The sequence below is a fragment of the Nannobrachium achirus genome (genome assembly GCF_963921795.1).
Source record: "Nannobrachium achirus genome assembly, chromosome: 15".
Lineage (NCBI taxonomy): Eukaryota > Metazoa > Chordata > Actinopteri > Myctophiformes > Myctophidae > Nannobrachium > Nannobrachium achirus.
The window spans coordinates 37,603,555-37,624,676 of record NC_137822.1 but is presented as its reverse complement, the minus strand read 5'-3'; the positions used below and the strand labels follow the sequence as shown (position 1 = coordinate 37,624,676).

The 21,122-nt window shown below is 42.2% G+C and overlaps 1 protein-coding gene across 1 annotated transcript in view; it reads right to left on the bottom strand.

Moving 5' to 3' along the window:
• Positions 1–20,738, bottom strand: part of LOC308298980 (transcription factor 7-like 1-B) — a 37,534-nt gene extending 16,796 nt beyond the window's left edge. The window contains exons 1-7 of the mRNA XM_080742698.1: positions 20,040–20,738; positions 17,312–17,384; positions 16,097–16,245; positions 3,633–3,716; positions 3,004–3,121; positions 1,909–2,002; positions 1,089–1,175 (exon numbers count right to left, since the gene is read on the bottom strand). Of these exons, the coding sequence (XP_080598824.1) occupies positions 1,089–1,175; positions 1,909–2,002; positions 3,004–3,121; positions 3,633–3,716; positions 16,097–16,245; positions 17,312–17,384; positions 20,040–20,228 (794 nt within the window). The 5' untranslated portion in view covers positions 20,229–20,738. The remainder of the gene's footprint in view (positions 1–1,088; positions 1,176–1,908; positions 2,003–3,003; positions 3,122–3,632; positions 3,717–16,096; positions 16,246–17,311; positions 17,385–20,039) is intronic.
• Positions 20,739–21,122: the final 384 nt, after the last annotated feature.

Genomic DNA, 21,122 nt, shown 5'->3' with positions numbered 1-21,122 from the left:
CAGGGTTACAATTACTGAGAGAAACTACCAAACACCAGGCTGAGACCAGGAGACAACAGGGTTACAATAAAGCCCTTTGCACACAGGACAGTTGCTTTTTTTTTTTTTCTTTTTTTTTTTCGTTTGCTGCATGAATAAAACGCATTGGATTTGGTGTGCAATGCTGTGCGGAATCGGCACTGCGGATCCCAAAAGGAGTCATAAAAGGAGTGATGAGTTTTTTTACCGCACGCGACAAGACGCACAAATCGAACTGGGTTCGATGGAGAAAAAAAACACACGGCCGAAGCCACTCGCCGCACGGCCAATTCGGATCCGGTGTGCATGAGGTCGTAGAGAATCATTGTTTTCTTTAAAATAAATGAAATTGTCCGTTTTATCCGTGCGGATAAACGCGCCTGTGTGCAAAGGGCTTTACTGAGAGAAACTACCAAACTACCAGGCTGAGACCAGGAGACAACAGGGTTACAATTAGGGATGGGACAATAATTATATAAGCGATTCATTCACAATAATCGTATCGTCAAGATTTAATGTATTGTGACATTTTCTTAGATTAGCCTACTATTTCTTTCCATTTGATGTATTGAAGTTGAAATTGATACTGATGTATTATCTTGCTTATTGTAAATCGCTCTGAATTAAGAGTGTCTGCTAAATGCTTAAATTGTAAGTTGTGCTACTGTACATTTCAGAACAACAATTTTACTTTGCAATGTGACAAGTTGCAAGCTTGTTGATGGATTTTCTGTCATGCCCAAGAATTCTAGGGGCCCCATCTTGCACACCATACTCCTTATGCTTAAACCTTTTAGCCATCCATAACCATTTTGAAAAACAGTTCAAATTGCAGATGGAGATCGTCACTATTACAAAAGAAATGTTTAGGCATAAGGGGTATGGCGGCACGCAAGATAGGCCCCTTTTAGATGCCTAATCCTAACCTGACTCTTTTCCTAATAACCTACAATTTAAACATGAAACAACCATTACCATTCCTATGTGTGTTACACTAATATGAACCTGTGGGGACATTAGGTCCTCACAAGTATAGTAATATAAAAGTACACACACACACAAGCACACACCTTGACATTGAAGCGTTCATAGCCAGAGCAGCAGGATAAGAGGGTCTGAAACCCCCTGCAGTGATTGGGTACATGGACTGTCCTTGCCTGGGGAGGGAGGGAAAAACAAGGATTTTATAGGATGTTAACGCTCCTTTCTCCCCACACTATGCTAGGCGGCTAGGCTAGCGGTTTTCATGTTACGTTCAGGGACATAGTAGCTAAATGAGTCATTAAAAAATCTTAATTACAATGAAATGAAGTTGACGTGTTTTTTTTTTAAGGGCAACGGTTGTATAATCGCAATATTACACTCGAGGGTGTGCATTATACGGAATCGCCTGCGGCTCGTTCCTGCAGCAAGACTGTCGGGCCAAATAACCGTGATAATGCACACCCTCTCGTGTAATATTGCTTAATTATACCACGGCCACAGAGAATACTTGATACTGATTGGCTAGATGAGGGTGTGTTTGCGCGCACTTGCTTTTATGTGCCTTCAATAGCAGTCCCTTGAGTCACATTCATTGGTTCCAACAACTTTCAAATACTCCAGCCTTATACATTTTAAATTGTATGCTCATGTGTTACCGGGCAGGATTACACACTCTCATTGTAAGATAGTGGAAGAGATAATGTGGCTTGACAGACTACTTTAATAGCCTCCCTGAGGGGGAACGTTTAGCGTGTACGACGTGTTGTGTTACTTCTCGTCTCTGCACGTGTCGTGTAGTTGTGCAGTGTGAGAGTGAGTGTGTGTGTGTGTGTGTGTGTGTGTGTGTGTGTGTGTGTGTGTGTGTGTGTGTGTGTGTGTGTGTGTGTGTGCGCGTGCGTTGCTCACAGCCATCCCAGGTGGTGTGGGATCTGCCCCATGCCTCCAGGAGAGAGAGGGTAGTAGGGCGACAGCTCTGCTGGGTGGGGGGTCCGGGACATCCCTGCAGGGAGGAGGCAGCACAACACGATTCAGATGATAGTATGGTAATGATTATTATAGATCAGTGTTTCTTTTTAAATTTCAAGGTCTCCCCTTAACTCTGACAGTGTACAAATGGAACCAAATGGACCTGTTAGGGTCCGGATCCATTTGGTTCCAATTGTACACTGTCAGAGTTACAGACTTGTATGGGTCCATTTAGATCCCCCTAAAGAGTCCCACATAGTCACTTTGAGAAACACCCTTATAGATAATTAATACCAATTGTAGATACAGATAATTGCTGAGGATTAGTGATGCAGATACTCTGCGTGTCGCGTCACAAGAAATGTTCTCGCCCCCCTAAGGACCAGAGGTGACCAAAATATGTTTGCCAGGTTGAAAGTATTTACTGTAAGTAACCACTTAAACCCCAGCATCCTCGCAAAAAAATAATTGACGATCTACAAGCTTTGTGATGTGTTTTAAGCTCGACAGCTATTTTCAGCAATATTTAACGTAGAGCAAAAAAAGAAAAACACTACTATAGTGTATTTTTATAAATGTATCCACAAGTTTCCAACGTCCCATCCTGCACTGTGCAGAAGGTGTGCGTCAGTTTCCGGCATCGCAGCCGAGTGTGATCTACAAGCTCACAACGTTTGCAACTGCGATGCGACATGAGCTTGTATATCTGCTGTTCTCCGGATGTGTCCCACACATAATGCTACAGTAAATTCTCAGAAACAGGTGGATATAGATGTATTTTAAAGCGAGAATTTGTAACAAAAATCTTTCTTTCTCGGGGTCCCTGGAACAACATTTTGAGATAAGGCTCCATGGTCAAATACATATAATTCTAGGGGTTAGGTTTTGAGCCCCACTGACATAGAAGCATACGTTTTTCAGAATGCCATTAGGACTTAGAAGACATTTAGTAGAATCTGCCTCAGGTCTTAAATGGGTTAAAAGTGAGTGATCAAATGTCAGGTTTTTTGTCTTGGGTGGTGAAAGGAAGCCTACCTGCATCAGGGGAGAGGTGTGAGGGGGGGGTCCGAGGGGGGAAGGGGTCCGGGCTGTAGGACAGCAGCGGGGACAGGTGGGATATGTGGGGGTGCTGCAAGCCGGGTACCTTGTTAGACTGGACACACACACACACACACACACACACAAATATTATATCACAAGTCAGAAATTAACAACCAACTAAAAGACAAGCTGAAATGAATAGAACACTGTGACGGTGTGGTTTTCCTATGTGTGTGTACAGTAGGTCAGTGGTTCTCAAACTGCTGGTCGGGACCCCAGGGGGGTTCCCCGATGACCTAATGTGCAACATTGTTTTCTCACTCAACAATAAACAAACCAACATAGAGTTTAAGTGTGTAGAGGGGTATCTGCAGATTTCTAAAGTGACAATTTAATGACTTTTTAATACCTAACATTAGCCAAATTGTCAAATATTAGAAGCAGAAATTGTGAAAATAGACAATCTACATGCTCACAACGCCTCACAACTAGAACCGTGTTATACAAAATGTAATGCATCAACTCTTAGTGCTCGTCAGGGTGGGGGGTTAAAATATGATTATTTTGGGGGTCGCGGCCTGAAAAGGTTGAGGACCACTGCAGTAGGTGAGAGCAGGTCTTACCAGATGGGGAGGGGGAGGGGAGCGAGGGTCTGTGAGCGCTGCAGAACCTGGGACGTCCAGTAGAGGCCACTGCATCTGCAGGTACTGTAGCAGGAGGAGAGAACAGAATGAATAAATGAATGAATGAATGAATGGAGGCATCAATGAATGAAGGAATGCAGACAGGGCAGGAATTTCATGGAGGCCAAGGCCGCCGTTGCCCCTCAGTTTGGCCTTGTGCCCCTAAAACAATGGCATGACCTGAGGCTGACTGTACCAATTTCTCCTGTGTCTCTTTCTGGTCAATATGTAGACACCGGTGTCTCTTTCTTGTCATGTAGACACCAGTGACTTTTATTGAGATTCTGATGAGTCCCCATCTTTAAACTAATCCAGTGACTTTGATTGGTTCAAGGCTGAGAATGGATCAGATTGTAATCGTTTATCTATTTCACAGCAGATTAGGTTATCATCCCCAACCCTTAAAATCAACAAATTCTTTCAATGGACTAAAATCTTGTTTTATATGATGGCCTTCCTGCCTTGGCATTTGGCCTTTAGTCCTCAAAAAATGAACACCACCAGGGGGCAAGTGGCCTTGCCCCTAAAATGACGAAATTCCAGGCCTGAATGAAGTCATCAATGAATGAATGAATCAATTATGAAATGATAGATAATATTTACGCTTGTAGAATGTTAACTCCAGTTGATAACTGCCGAGTGGCAACACTGCCCAAACGTTTGATTTACTTGAAATGTACTTGGAAACTTTTGGTGTCTAGCCCTGTTATACTATCAAAAGTAATAGCATTACAGTTAAATTATACTTATTACTAAAAGGTACTATCAGGGTTGGGATCTAAAAATGGAGGAACCTGATCCAACGCAGTTATTTTATTTGTATTTTTCCATGTTTTGGATCACTATGCTCTTTGAATAGAGACCTTGTTCTTAATTTGTATCAGTCTTGGAATAAACATGTCTTCACTCATTCAAATCAGTAGTAAGGACCTAGAAATTAGTACCATCTGAGTCAGTCAGCTGACAATAGTCCCGTCTTATAAAAGGAGTGTGTGTGTGTGTGTGTGTGTGTGTGCGTGCGTGCGTGCGTGCGTGCGTGCGTGCGTGCGTGCGTGCATGACGCTGTTAATATGGTTATAATCACAAGCCTGATGTCTAGAAATGGACTGAATCGTTGTTTTCTATTTGAGGTTTGGCACTCTGTACCACTACTGATTTTTGCACAAAGACTAGGACAGTAGAGTAGAAACCACATCAGTGTAACACCTTCCCATATGTACAAACACAAATATACATTTTAATTGTAAAGAAAGAACCCATTGAGATGAGAAAATAAATGACGAATGCCACTACGTTCATGGGAAAACATTTACGCTGGGAACCCAGTCAACCCACCCAAAGAAATAGTTTTTTCTTGCTCTTCATTGTGTGCAGGGGTGACGTCTGGTCAATTATGTGTTTCAATGAAAACAGACACGCACCCAGAGTGAGAAAAAGGGGGAGTGGAAAAAAGTGGTGTCCACGCGCTCGCACGCCCGATAGGTTTCAACGCTATGCTACGCTATCGTAATGCGCACTCTTTCTACAAATGACGCTGAATTCAAGGGAATCGCTGCTCTGTTCATTCATCATGATTTTTATTTTGTCTCCTATGTAGCAGTCAAGGAAGGCAGGTGTGAAAGCGCGCTGGTGGAACAGATTGAGTGATGGCTTCCCAACACGCGTACCATTTAGGCCTAGAATTATTGAATGCTTTAACCAGTGAAAAATAGCAGATATACAAGCTCACAGCGCGGCACACTGCGAGCTTGTAGATCTGCTATTTTTGAAAAAGTCGTGAAAATGTGTGCAAATCTTTGAATATATATGTATTTTCAAAGCAAACGTTTGTAACTCAAATTTTGCTTCTGGGGGGTCCCTGGAACTAAATATTTTGAGATGGGGGTCCGTGGCCAAATACATGTAATTTTGGGGGTCCTTCACATGAAAAGGTTTGAAAACCTCTGACATAGTAGTCTCTCAAGAACAGACTAACTGAGCTCCATTTAAGTGAAAAGGACCTTTTCTTTGACGATGGCCAGCCAGATTGCTGACATAGAAACATAGGTTTTTCAAAAGAAATCTTAGAAGGATTCAAAAGACACTTATAGAATCGGGTAAAAATTCAAATTTTCACGATTTTTCAAAAATAGCAGATCTACAAGCTCGCAGCGCGGCACTCGGTGCCTGCGCTGTGAGCTTGTAGATCTGCTATTTTTCAATAGTTAAAGCATAAAATAATGAAACACAATAATGTGTACCCGTTCTAAATGGGTTAAATAAACACTGTAGGACACACACACACACAGCTTGCTTGATTAACATGTCTTCCCAGTCTAAATCAAGTCTACAGTAGCTGCTGTTGTTCTCTCCTCGTATTCCGATGATGTCCACACGACTCCACAGACAGAATGTTATTGGGTTGACAACGTAATCAAAGAATTAAGAGAGAGGTCGCACAGCTCGTGGCTGGCCACTATGAAAAACATTATTTTAATAGGAAACCATCTGACACCTGATACAGAGGTCTGTCTTCAGGGAATTAATTTGGCAGACAGACAGTGATAATGAAACCCAAGGACAAATGTAGAAGCTTGGCAAGTCTTCACATTGAGGTTTGTGCATTACGTCACATATTAGCGAACAGTGTGTGACGAGAGTGTTCTGTATTTGTTTTTGAGCGGAGCTCCTGGAAGGAGCGAAGCTACAACATCTGGCTTTGTCCAAAGTTTGCTGTACGCCCGGTGACAGATGTACAGTTGTGCTTGAAATTATTCTACCCTCTCTGACAAATGTGTTCATTAGTGTAGCCACTGTTCCTTTGACTTAGAACATGTGAACTATGCTCAAAACTGTACTTTTTGGAACATTCAGTGTCTTTGCAATTGTTTTATATCCTTTTCCTTTTTTTTTAGAAAGCAATTATCTCTTCTCTGAACTTTTCTGACCATTCCTTAAACTTCCTTAAGCCATGTTTCTAACTCTAATCAAAGTCAACAAGTCAACAAACTTCTAGTCAGGCCAGATTGCACATTTAATGCAACTATTTAAGCCCTATATTAGTCGATTGCAGTTGATTACAGATGTTTTCAGGTATAATTAAGAGTTGAATAATTGAAAGTGAAAGTGGCTTTGAAAGTGTCATTTAGCATTGAATTTGGAAAAAAAAGAATGTTACTTTTGAGCTATTTACATTGTTCTTGTATGATTTATTTATTTCATTCAGTTGTCAGTTTGTGAATGGGTTGAATCATTTTGAGCACAACCGTAGGCCAAGCCATAGACATATAAAGGTAGACGCCTCTGGGGCATCTGTAAAAAATGTATTGGCAAGTTTTTATGGAATCCTTCCCTGTGTGTCACAGAAACGGAAGTTCGGTAGGCCAAACAGATGCGGGACACTTGCTTTGGCAATGTAAACGTGTGTTCCCTCATGCCAATAAAGCTTAGTTGAATTGAATTGAAGTCTCGGAAAAGATACGCTGTGTCTGGCTGTGATTGGCCAGTAGTCACTTTGAGTGGCAGTGTGCCTTCGACACTTCCGCCAATACCAAGCTTTGCGTCCCTACTAGACTCCCTACATAATATGGCCTACATCTTTGCACAAAGCGCCCAAAGTTTGTTGCACACACAGGGTCACATTGGCCAAGCTTTGCGGGAGGCTTAATGAAATCAATGCACCGCTCACTTCACGCTAGGTGTGCTTTTCGTTATATATCTGCTGGGGGGGATAGAGACCAATAGCTAGATCTTTTGCAATGCACTACACAAGAGTATGTATGGGAAAAGTCAAACACAATCACCAAATCCTTAAGAGGCCTCGATATTGGATAAGAACGAGGCAACAGGCCCAACGTGCAGGCATTGAGAACAGCTGGTTCAGTCTATGTTCCACAATTATGCAATTGCCCTGAGTGCAGTAAGTTGCAGCGCAGCATTTTGCAGTTAATTGTCTGCACCTCATACACAACAACGCCACATTCTGTGTGTGTATAATATCTCCCATACTTTGGCAATAAAGCATTGCTGATAACTTGGCAGCATGCAACAGAAAGTCCTGTGTGTGTAGTGTGTACACACACACACACACACACCACATCTCATCTGGCAGAAATGTGCGCACGCACGCACGCATGCACGCACAAACACACACACACACCACATCTCATCTGGCAGAAATGTGCGCACGCACGCACGCACGCACACACACACACACACACACAGCCCCCCATTCTGAGGCCCAGGGAAACTCTGGCTGTGAGTGTTAACTCAAAGCAGCTGTTAGAAATACCATATAGATGAATGCACACACACACACACAATGAGAACACACATGCACATGTATCCATTCTATGCGCACACACACAATGGGAAGCGTGAAGTCACTGTTCTGTCCTCGCTCGGGAGCTAGGGATTAGGATTAGGAGACATCGCCGAGGAGGTTAGGAGATAGGAAATAAAAGTGCCTCCAACTGAACAACATGTGTGTGGTTAACCCCGCCCCTCCATCCAGCTGGCAATAGAACGTGGTGTGGCGACTGAGAACTTTAATCCATGCCCATTGCTGACATCAACTATATTTGTGTGCTCTGGTACTATTTCAGGGTTTATAATGATGATAATAATAATACCAATATCTGGTGACGTGCGCAACCCAAATATATGCAGACTTTTGGGTTATGCGGAGTGGAAAGAACTGGCTTCCTTTTTTTACAACTCTAAATTTTTATCCCACAATTTTTTCACCCTTTGCCAATTGCTAAGTGTAATCCTGGGCGATACTCTCCCTCTGCCAACCTGGGAAGAGCAACGAACTGCGCTCATGCTTCCGCTCATGGAAGGGGGCAGAATTGAGGATGCTACGATTATCTTTGGGAGTGACAAGGGTCGACAGCATCAGAAGATTCAGAAATGACTACATTAAACCGAGGATCAGCCCAGGTTATTTGGTCTGAGGACAAAACAAGAGATATGCGAGGCTGCGATGGTTTGGACATGTGCAGAAGGGGGGATGAGGGGTACACTGGAAAAAAAGGATGCTGAAGATGGAGCTTCCAGGCAAGAGGAGAAGAGGAAGGCCAAAGAGGAAGACGCAGAGAACATAAGCAGATGGAAACAGATGAGCGACTGTGGCGACCCCGATGAGAAGTAGTAAAGTTAGCAGAATGAAGATTTATAGTAAGACGATAGAGGATTAATAGCATGATCTTGTTTCCTTGTGGTACATTACAGCTAAACACTGGCAACAAGCCCGTTCAAACTGACTGCTTTATCAACTACTGCGGTGGTTCTCAACCTTTTCAGGCCGCGACCCCCAAAATAATCATATTTTAACTGGGGACCCCCCACCCTGACGAGCACTAAGAGTTGAGGCATTACGTTTTGTATAACATGGTTCTATTGTGAAAATAGCAGATCTACATGCTCACAACGCCTCGCATTGCGAGGCGTTGTGAGCATGTAGATCTGCTATTTTCACAATTTCTGCCTCTAATATTTAACAATTTGACCAGTGTATAATTTGTCATTTTAGATGTATTAAAAAATCCTTAAATTGTCACTTTAGAAACATGCAGATGCCCTCTCTACACTTAAACTGTATGTTGGTTTGTTCACTGTTGAGAGAAAATAATGTTTCACATTAAGTTGTTCATCTGGGGACCCCCTGGGGGGTCCCGACCCACAGGTTGAGAACCACTGAACTACTGCACTAAATCATCTAGGAAAATGTGAGCTAAACATACAGGCTAATAATCGGTACTTCATGTTCCTTTCTACAGCATTATGCATATTTCATTGGGTGCGCGCAGCATGTTTCAGAAGTGTTGACTGTCAATAGTTTCTTGACTGTGCGTCGGGTCTGTCTGTCTTTCCGTCTGTCTGTCTGGCACAGTCAGCTTTTAGTTGTGAAGGCAGCAACACAGTGAGAGGAAGGGGGGCTTCATCACCCCGCCTACCACCACGAGTGGGTGTTGGGTTGCAGAGACTACTTACAATACAATCCATGTAACATTAGGCAACATGTCCTCGAGATCCTAAAAGATATGGTGCAACAAGGAATCATATTGCTGGAGCAGTGGTTCCCAAACTCTTTTAGCTCACGAACCTTAAAGAGAAATCAGATCTACTAGTACTAGTAGCTTGTAGATCTGCCGTTTTCCCGGGAGCCAAACTAGTGAAAACAGACGATCAACAAGGTAACAACGCATCGCTTCTAGGGATGGGACGATATGAACATTTCATATCACTATGATTGTGACAAAAGAAATTGCGATTTACGATATTATCGTGATAATCAAAATCCATTAGCCTGGGGCGGAACATTTGCCAAAAAATAGCAGATCTACAAGCTCACAGCGCGTCACACCGCGACGTGTTGTGAGCTTGTAGATCGGCTATTTTTTGGCAAAGACATTTGATAGAGTGAAAAAAAGACTGCATCAAGTATGTATATTATAAGTACCTTTTACCAATTATAGAGGGTTTAAGTGGTACCGGATATGCAGCTCGGCAAATAAAAGGTGAATTGATCCCAGTGCATGACGGAGGACGATAGCACGATAAATTAAATCTCCACAATACGATTATAGAAGAAATACTATTTACCAGCAACTTCACAGAGAAACGATCTCACGGTCTCTTATAATAAGCGAACATGGCAACACTGGTTGCGAGAGAGAGAGAGAGGAGTGTAAATGATGAAACAAAAACACAGTGACTGATTGATGCTTCACTGCGTCATTGTAGCATTGACACCAGTCACGTCCTCCTCACCAGCGTCAGGGCGTCACTTTGTAGATTCATGCTGCTGGCTTACATTAAAAATGACTCATTAATATCAGCGGCTCCGCAACTACCGCAAACTGATATGCATTTTGGCAGCGGACCGCCCCCATCTGAAAAGATACGTGCTAGGGACCCCCATAAGCAAAGATTGTTTTGTTGAAGAAATGCCAGGATGATTATTGTTGTTAGTGTTCAATCTTTTTTTCCGAAAACAGTCGTTCTACAAGCTCACAACAACGTGTCTGTCTGAGGCATTGTGTGAGCTTGTAGAGCAGCTAAAAAATAGGGTTTAATGGTTAAACTGATTCATTTGGAATGGATGCTATATTAATTAACACATTTTGCTGGGGGGGCAACCCCCTGGGACCCCTTCGAGGACCCCTGGGGGTCCCCGGACAGCACTTTAAGAACCACTGATTTATACCATTAGTATTATGTGAATACTAGTCACTCTCATGCAATCTCTCAGTGGGCTAACTTCAGGGGACCCCGCTGTCACACCCTCAAGGACCCCTGGGGGTCCTTGTATCCGTTGATGACATGCATTATTGTGTTAATCACATTAACATCAACATTAGTTAACATAATGAATGCTGATGAACTGAATACATAGGACAACAATGGACACAAGTCCCCCAGGACCTTTTTTTTGTGTGTAAACGTGCTCGTTTACATTTCTGACTAATTAAGTATTCAATCAATCAGAACTTTGAGAACCACTGTTAATAGGTGGGTCATAAATGTGTCCTTTGTGCTGCTGACTAAACTGTCAAGACACCAACTGTCTGTATTATTGACAAAACACGACCGTAAAAGCTTGACATTGATAAGAGCAGCCACCTTAGAGGACTGTGAGGAGACAGCTCCTCACGGGGGAGATAAGGACACTTGTACGTAAGTGACACCAATGCATTTAGACCACACTGGTTCTCAAACACTGGGTCAGGACCCATTTGTGAGTCACAGACAGATTTTTATAGGTCCTTTAGGTTTTTTGTTGACTAGATTTTGTTTTTTTAATTAGTAATATTTCAAAAACATTAAGAAAAAAAAAACATCGCCAAAACGTTTTTTTCCCCCTTTTTTATTAAAAACAAAATTTTAAGATTTATTTCCACCAGTAATTTCATGAAGAAATCAAAGAAAATCGAAGAAATTCCACAAATTAGAAAACAAATAAGTAGTAAGAAGTCTAAGAAGTCTAAGAAGTAGTGAAAATAGCCGATCTATAAGCTCATGACGCGTTGTGAGCTGTTTTCACTAGTTTGGGTCCCGGGCAAACGTCTAATTTCTCTTTTTGGGTCTCGACTTGAAAGGTTTGGGAACCACTGATTTAGAAGGTTAGCTCCTTGTGGGAGAGGGGAGGGGTCTGTTCTAATCTGAACTTCTGAGTGCCCTTAGAGGTGACAGATTTATCTGTCTTTTTATATAAACCTGGAAATAAGCACTTGGAAATAAGAATCTGGTGCCTGGTCATAAATACAGTTCTGTGTTTTTTTGTAGCAACCTAACAAAGCCATCTACGATCACTCTGACACAACATGTTGCAGGTGAGGGAATCCTCACACATCCTTAAGTAGTGATCGATTGTAATTTTCTTTCACCAGTGTACTGTACTGTACACAAATTCCGGGATCTCTTTCTGTCTTTCGCCTTCACGGATTGGCCAAGCCAAGTGTGACGCTTGTGCCGCCGTCATATGATTGACGTCACGTCACAGACCGGTCTCGGTCTCTGACAACCGCATTAGTCCTTTAAAAAAACATAGCTGCGTTTTATCATGTGCCAGCATTGTCATGAATTATTATCACTCATGCATCTCCCCCCACTTAGGTTAGAGCCCGACCGATGCCGTTCTTGGTTTTTGAGGAGTCCTTCCTAGCCCACCGATTACCAATGTCTTGCCCGATATTTATGTAAAAAAGTGCAAAATCAATTCTAATAATCGATTGCATTTTTATATCGCTGTTCTAAGCAAGTTGTAAACTCAAAGCACTTTACAATGGTCCAGTCATTCATACAGCGGGATCTAATCAATTTCAAAAATTGACCTCAAAACACAGAGCTTGTGAGCTTGCAATTATTTATTGACAATCTTTTAAAACGTTTTGAAATCTTTTTGCCCAAAATAGGGACGGCCAGGTTGAAAGTGGCTAAAAAAGTCGGCAAACATTGACTGCATAATTGCCGATATACCAATACCAAAAGGTTAGTTTGCCTTTGGGTTTTTAATTCATGGCCAACGGTGTCTGTCAACGTGAACTCTTGAATCATCATCACTCAACAACAGCCTTCAAAAATCCACGCTGAGCCGAGGCTAAGCCTTTAGGCCAGGAGAGTTGGGCAACACACCACCCAATTCCTCCTCCCGGGGAACTCCCAGGTATAATAAAGGCTAGCTAATCTGCTGCCGAGTGGAGGACGTTACAGCGGAGCCGGAGTTCTAGCCATGACAAGAAGAGCCAGAACAGGGCAGCCGCATTCCTACAATAGGAAATCAAGCAGACGAGCAGGTTCACCAGGGGGGCAGGGGCGTCAAAAGGGGGGGGGTAGGACTGAGTCACTACTTACTAGGGCCCAAGGCGGAGGGGCCTTAATTATTTTATACTTTAGCTATCGAAAAATAGCAGATCTACAGGCTCGCAGCGCGGCACTCATCTGCTATTTTTTAAAAGTCGTGAAAATCTTTGAATATATGTATTTTTTTTAAGCGAACATTTTGCTTCTGGGGTGTCTGTGGAACTAAATGTTTTGAGATGGGCGTCCGTGGCCAAATACATATAATTTTGGGTGTCCTTCAAATAGAAACATCGTTTTTTTCCAAAAAACCTCAGAAGGATTTGAAATATTAAAAATGGCACAAATCTTCACGATTTTTCAAAAATAGCAGATCTACAAGCTCGCAACGCGGCACTCGGTGCCGCGCTGTGAGCTTGTAGATCTGCTATTTTTCAATAGTTAAAGCACGAAATAATGAGTACTAATGCATTCATCAGCAGGGAATCCTTGTACCCAGGGCCCAGAGTTTGGTGTGACGCCCCTGCACCAGGGGGGCTGACTGGCTGGCTGTGTCAGGGCCTGTCTTGTCCTGAGGAATCACACACCCTGCCTTATCACAGCAGGCCGTTGGCAGCCACCATGTGAGCGTGTGTGTGTCTGTGCACACACACACACACACGCCTAATCATTTGTAACAGAAGAGAATGACAAGCATTATATCTTCTAGACAATGGTGTGAGTCTTAGTCCCATGTCTTGGTGATTTATACTTACTTTATGCGCTGTGGTAGTGCGCTGAAAATAGGGAAATTGTGGCCTGTCATTTAGCTATCATGCTTTTAATTTAGTTTGACGTCACTTAGGGTATGTTCTAACAAAGAATACAGACGACGAAGAATGATGACTGCTTCATTGTAAAATTCATCTTTTATATACTAGTAAGACACCCAAGGGTGGAATGCGACCTCAGGGTGACATGCAACCTCGCCCTAAAGGGCGAGGTCGCGCCAATTCTTGACAATCTGGCCAACCACAGCGTTTCTCTGACGATTCTAGTTGTTGTCATTCTGGGGGGAGTTTGTTCATGTTTTTGTGAGGGTATCAACCCTAGGAGCTCAGCACACTCACAGAATCATGGCACACTCACAGAATCAATGTTATGCCCATACATGGAGTTCCCTGACTATGTTATGTCAAAACATGCCCATATGTGGACATTACCAAATATGGGCATTTCCAGATATGTCCTTAATATTGATAACATTGGGACAGGGATCTCCATATATGGGCATGAAACATATGTTAATTAGTAAAGCCAAGCTTAGGTTTGATGCCTTGGGATTTCTATATTTGGACATAAGTGTGTACCCAATAGGTCATCATCTGGAAAGGTAGGGTGTAAATCAGAGTAAAGCAGGCTTTTGAGCTAGTTAGGGCCAGAGATTGATGACATCAGAAATCCCCATATATGGGCATAAAGGGATTTTGCTTTTGGGAATGCCCATCTATGGCATTTTTATTTTATTTTATCCTTTATTAATAAAAATACATGTATGTATCCATATACATATGGAGTTCAATATTGATGTTTTTGGAGAAGGTATGTTGTAAATGTATGCTACTTAGTAAGGGGCCTCGGGTTAGATACTCTTTGTATGGCCTCTGGAGGTCCTTGGCGTCGGTTAGTAGTATGCCCAGCACATAAGATGTGGGACGTCACAAAGCCTGCGGCCATGTATCATTTTCCATCAGGCCTGTTGGTTTTCACGCTCCAGTGCGGCGTTCATGCGCTGCAAGTCAATGGCAGACTTGGCAGTCAGACAGACAGCCATTGACTCCGGCCTAACAATGGCTACTTTCTATGACGGTAGTCCCATATGACATGATGGACTGGACTATCTCCATATATAGTGTTATCCACATTTCGTGTAGCTGCCCTGTACAGGAAGTGATGTCACAACTCGCTGACATCACACTGACATCACAGAGGCTTCGGAAGGACGGTCACGAGGCTTCGGACACTCAAGCGACACGATTCTTCAGAGTATATGCGACCTTCGGTCGCAAAAAACTGATTAGGTTACTTACTAGCGCTAATTAGGCTACTGCTCTTAATCGATTTAAATCGATTACCTGTTGTCGAAAATAGCCGATCTACAAGCTCTAAAGGCGTCACTCTCTGCTGCGCTCTCGCTCGGCTTGTAGATCGGCTATTTTCAGTGCCCGACGCCGATGTGCGTCCAACACAAGGCTACACATCGGGCATTGTTTTGCCTCACAAATATCCCCACACAATGAAACCAGACGGGCTTACCGCTACAGCCTGTTGCTGTCTATCAAGTCAAGTCAGTGTTTATCACTGTGAACAAATGAATCACGCTGACGTCAGGGAGCCAGAGTGAAGGAGGAGCCATCCACTCAGGCCACACCTCTCCCTGCATGTGGAATATGAGGCTCTGCAGGAAAAGAAAAACCACCAACATGGAAGGAGCCAGGCCTCAACGCAAATAAGGGTACCTACCGTACCACGTTGGCAACTTTACAAGGCCGGGCTGCCCACAACAACACAGCCCACAATCATGATCACTCACAGGGACAAAGCAGCGACGGACAACACACAGAACCGCATGGGTTGTGTTGTCTGTAATGCATGCTATCGCAACAGTGCATGCATGTGCATTTCATGTACTGTCTACGAATCAAAAGAAGAGAAACATATGTTTGTATTTGCCTTTCAAGGTCGGGACAAATTATCAGCTAACCCTAACTGGGCCGATACCGATATCCAATATCGATGTTTAAAATTTGGCCGACAGCCGTTTGTTCTTGTTCTAATCCATTACCCCCGTTTTGTGTCAAGAAAACGAATAAATCATTATAACTTTTCTAACCCTTATTCACAAACTATCTTTTATTAATGAGCACAAATTCAATCATATAGATGTATGATAAATAACTGATACACATCAACCACTGGCATCAGTCATTGAATGACATCTTATTTGAAGATACACTGATGGCAGTCAAGAGTCAACAAGGCCAGTATTGGTCTATAAACGATAAATCAGTCGGTGCTGTGTGTGTGTGTGTGTGTGTGTGTGTGTGTGTGTGTGTGTGTGTGTGTGTCTCTCTCTCTCTCACCGATCGTGCGCTTGGTGACAGAGCTCCATTGGGGAGGTAGGGGCCGCTGAGGTTACTGAGGTTGGCGAGATCTGGCGAGATCATGAGGAAGGGGTAGCCGGCGTAGGGAGAAGGCTTGAACAGCCCTCCATCCTGTTGTCTCCTCAAAGCTGGAGGGAAAGTACCAGTGTTAGATGTGACTGTACTCATCGTACTCTCAAAATTCATTAACAAAGACGGACTACAATTAACTAATTAGGCATCTAGCAGACACTCTTGATCTAGTTTAAATCAGTGGTTCTCAAAATGGATTTCAGGGGCTCTCTAGGTTCCTTTCTGGGGGTCTAAATTGACCCTTACAAGTCTGTAACTTTGACATTGTACAAATGGAGCCAAATGGACCCTGACGGGTCCTGACGGGTCCAAATGGACCATTTGGTTCAATTAGTATACTATCAAAGTTAAGGGGAGACCTTCAAATTTCAAAGTTTGAGAACCACTGGTTTCGACGACCATGCAGACTTACGCAAAGGTTTAAATGTAATTTACATAGCATGTTATTCAGGCAGATACTAGGTTCTTTGTGTACTATAGTTTCAGATTAGATACATTTCCTGTATGTGTTTGTTTACCTTGCTTACTGGAAGTCTCTCTGGACAAGAGTGTCTGCTAAATGCCTACATTGTGTGAATTGTACTCTTATCCACTCCAGGGCGTATCCTATGTATGATCCCATACATAGAATGCAGACGGTGTAGTGCAGTGCATGACTGCTGAGGAAGATGCAGTTGTAGTTTTTATACATGGCATCTTAATCAAAGAAGCTTATTGTCTGAGCAGCTTCAGTGTGTTCTTCCTTTGAGACAGTGTGTAGTGACTCAAGAACCTAGGATCCCTTGTAAACCAAGAGCCTACCATCAGGACTCTTAACAACAAATATACAATTGAAATAACAATCGGTACATTGAAACTATGGGATACGAGGTCAACAATGATCCTAGCATTCGTTTATATACCATGCCATCTTAGTTACATTCTTAACATTGCGGTCAAGGGAGAAAAAAAACAAGAAACGAAAACATTGGAGCGAGTGACCAAAGACCCCCATAACTCTGAGGGTATACAAATGGTTCCATTTGTACATTCTCTGAGTTTTACAGACCTGTTAAGGGTCCACAATCGAGAACCACTGGCAATAAATGCATCGCGGTGTGCATGTTTTCATAAGTTTCTTACCTTCTATGAAGAGTTCTCTCTGTCTGGCATAGTTCTCCAAGTCAGGTCTGGAGAACTGCGGCCGCCTGTCTGCCTGCAGAGAGACACAAACAAACACAAACTCAGGACAAAGAAATTATCAGTTTACCACTTCATTAAAAAGGTAGAGTCAGTGTGATGTTATTTGGTTAAAACGGGTAAAAAAGTTAAAGCTCTATATTAGTAATCATTGCCATGTGTTTGTTCGGTAACGGGGGTATCCCCGTCACCTCCAACTATCTGTAATAAACAGAAAACACATTTGCAGGTGGGGTTGCCAATTTCTGCCAATTCTATTCTGTTCCAGTTCCGCTCATTTCTTGGTGTCATCAATTCCAATTTCACTTGTTTATCCTGTCCTGTGTGTGAGGTTTCTCTACCGATTGGATAAAATGGGCATCCCAACCTGAAAATGTATTTTCTGTTTACTTAAGAGCTGGAGAGACACGGATGATATTGTTCAGATGTTACTGAACAAACACTCTTCTCTATAGAAATGATTACAATCATCAGAATATAGAGCTATTTAACACTTAAATAAAAAAGCACCCAAACTACCTTTATACTTTTATACTATATTGAAAATAGCCAAGCCACAACAAGCTTGTAGATCTGCTATTAGGGATGCAAGTTATCATCAATTCATTAATTGGTATTTGGTTCACCTTATCGATCATCGATTAGTTGATAAGAGTTGATTTGTCAACGAACCAGAATTTACTCTTACTAGTACAAACTGCTTAGTATCAGCATAGATAGACCATTCTGAAACATTTTGTCCTGAAAAAACTGCTGTTTAACCAAACAGCTGTCTACTGTTAACTCTGCAAAGTGCAAACTAATGTTGCATCAATAAGATGTAATAATAAGAAATGTAATGAATAGTAAACTCTACTTAATGGTCAATTAATTGATGAATTGGTCAATTCGAAGTGATTAATTATTAGCATCCCTAATGGCTATTTAGGTGGAACAAGAGAAATTGTCATAATCACATGCACAAAGTATACCAGGTGTTGTTTTTTTGTTTTTGTTTTTTGGCACACTGTTTGCTAAAGCAGTGGTTCTAAAAATGGGGCCCAGGAACCCCCAGGGGTCCTTTATGCAGTTCCAGGGGGTCCCCAGCCAAATTCAGTTGAACTTCAACTTGAACCTTTTGCATCAGATCAGATCTGAAAATAGCCAATCTAAAAGCAAAGCTTTGTGAGCTTGCAGATATGCCATTCTAAAAAGAAGCAAGAAAAAAAAAGATCTTGGAATAATAATAATAATAATAGGAATATCTTTGAAACATAATATTTGCACCAAACATTAACATATTTTAAACATTTAGCACCACATATATTGTATGGGGAGGGACTCCCTGGCACCAAATATTTTCTTATGACACTCCAAGGCCAACTCAAAGTGGATTCCAGGAACTCTTGTGGGTTCCTTAGGGGAGTCTAAATGGACCCATACGAGTCTGTAACTCTGACAGTGTACAAATGGAACTAATTGGGGAGTTTGAGAACCACTGCACTAGTTAAACAGTTTAATAGTTTTATAGCTCAGTATAACAGAAAGTTCTCAAAGTGGATTCCAGGGACTCTGTGGGTTCCTTTAGAAGGGGCCTAAATTGACCCATACATGTCTGTAACTCTGACAGTGTAATTGTACACTGTCAGAGTTAAGGGGACACCTTGAAGTTTGTGAGGAAAGAAATGATTTAATAGTTGATATGTTATACCTCAGTATAACAATAACAGTGTACACTAGTTAAACAGTTTAGTTCAGTGGATTCCTTAAGGCCAGGGTCTAAATTGACCCATACAAGTCTGTAACTCAAACAGTGAACAAATGGAACCAAATGGACCCCTTAGGGTGCATTTGGTTCCATTTATTCACTGTCCGAGTTCAGGGGAGACCTTGAAATGTGAAAGTTTGAGAACCACTGCACTAGGAAAGTTTGAGAACCACTGCACTAGTCAAACAGTTTATTTAATAGTATTATACCTCAGTATAACAGAAAGCAATAGTTAAATAAACTGTGTAATTTTAGTTGTGTATTTACCTCAGTAAAACAGTAACATAACAGTAAACAATAGTTAAACAGTTTATTTCTAGTTGTCTTTACCTCAAAGTCCTCTGCGCTGCTGGTGTTGTCAGAATCACTAGTTAACAGTTTAGTTCATAATATAGTTTTCTACCTCAGTATAACAGTGTACACTTACTAGTTAAACAGTTTAATTAATAGTGTCATACCTCAGTATAACAACAATAAGAGTGTACACTAGTTAAACAGTTTAGTTAATATTGTTATACCTCAGTATAACAGTAAACAATATTATAGTTAAAACTGTTTATTTCTAGTGTTGTTTTATTTACCTCGGAGTACTCTGAGCTGCTGTTATACTCTCCCCTGCTCAGACTAGTTAAACAGTTTATTTAATAGTGTTAGTATGCCTCAGTACAACAGTAAAACAATAGTTAAAACAGTTTATTTAATAGTGTTAGTATGCCTCAGTATAACAGTAAAACAATAGTTAAAACAGTTTATTTAATAGTGTTAGTATGCCTCAGTATAACAGTAAAACAATAGTTAAAACAGTTTATTTATACTGTTATTTACCTCGGAGTCCTCTGAGCTGCTGGTGTTCTCAGACTAGTTAAACAGTTTATTAAATAGTTTTAGTGTACAGTAGTTGTTAAACACTGTTATTTTATTTACCTCAGAGTCCTCTGAGCTGCTGGTGTTCTCGGACTCGTTGACCAGGCTGGACTTGACGTCGTCCAGGTCCCTCTCTGCGGACACGTCCCGGGGACAGCTCTTGTCCTCCTGCTCGCCCTCGTCCTTAAAGCTGATCAGCTCGTCGTTGGCCCCCAGGTCGTCCCCTCCTCCCCCGTTCATCTGAGGCATGTCTGCGGCCACTGTCTAGTGTCTGTATCCCCCTCTCGAAAAAAGAACCAGCTAACTATTAATTAGCCCTGAAATACTAGTGTTGTTGTTGTTGTTGTTGTGGATATAGAGATCCCTGTGGTAAACCACTATGGGATAGTTTTGGGGGGGGGGGGAGGGTGGGTTCTTCCAGCAAGTATGTAAAGCTAAAAAAGAAAAGAGGGGAGAAAAAAAAGAGAACCCCTACTACTAAAACAAAAACACGTATAGCTGCGTTATAGCACAGCTTTTTGTTGGCTTGGGGGTTCTTTCTTGTCGATGTTTAAAAACGACAAAAGGGAAAGAAAATAACTCTTGTCCAATGTCCTGGCTCTGGGACTCTTGAGTCTGGGACTTCAACTACTACTAGTACTACTACTAGCTAGCCGGTGGCTAGCTGCCTTCTTTCCCAAGCTACAGCTAACAGTGACTTTAGAATAGCATTCGATGCTACTACTCTTCTCCTCTCTCCAGTCTAGTCCCGACAAAACAGGGAGGATTCCTGAGCTGTGCTGCCCGGGAGAAGAGCTCCGTTCTCTAGTGTAGTGTGGTGTAGTGTGGCGGCTCAGCGCTTCTTCTAGCGCCGCTTGCTTGCAACAAAGAAAAGAAAAGTAGTCCTCAAAAAGAAAGAATTGCGATAAGAATAACATTCACCAGGGCCCGGAGAAGACACTCCACTCCGTCCACAGCCTGGTTAGAATAGTCATTTTTTTTTAAAGGCTAGCTTTTGGGGGAAATACAAAAGAAAAAACGTGACTTAAAGTGAATTGGAGGAGCAGGAGCGGCGGCGGCGCTGCACGCTGCGACGCCAGCAGTAGCGAGAAAAGTTTGCTGCGATGAATCCCCGAGACAAAGTGTTGGTGGAAACGACCGTGT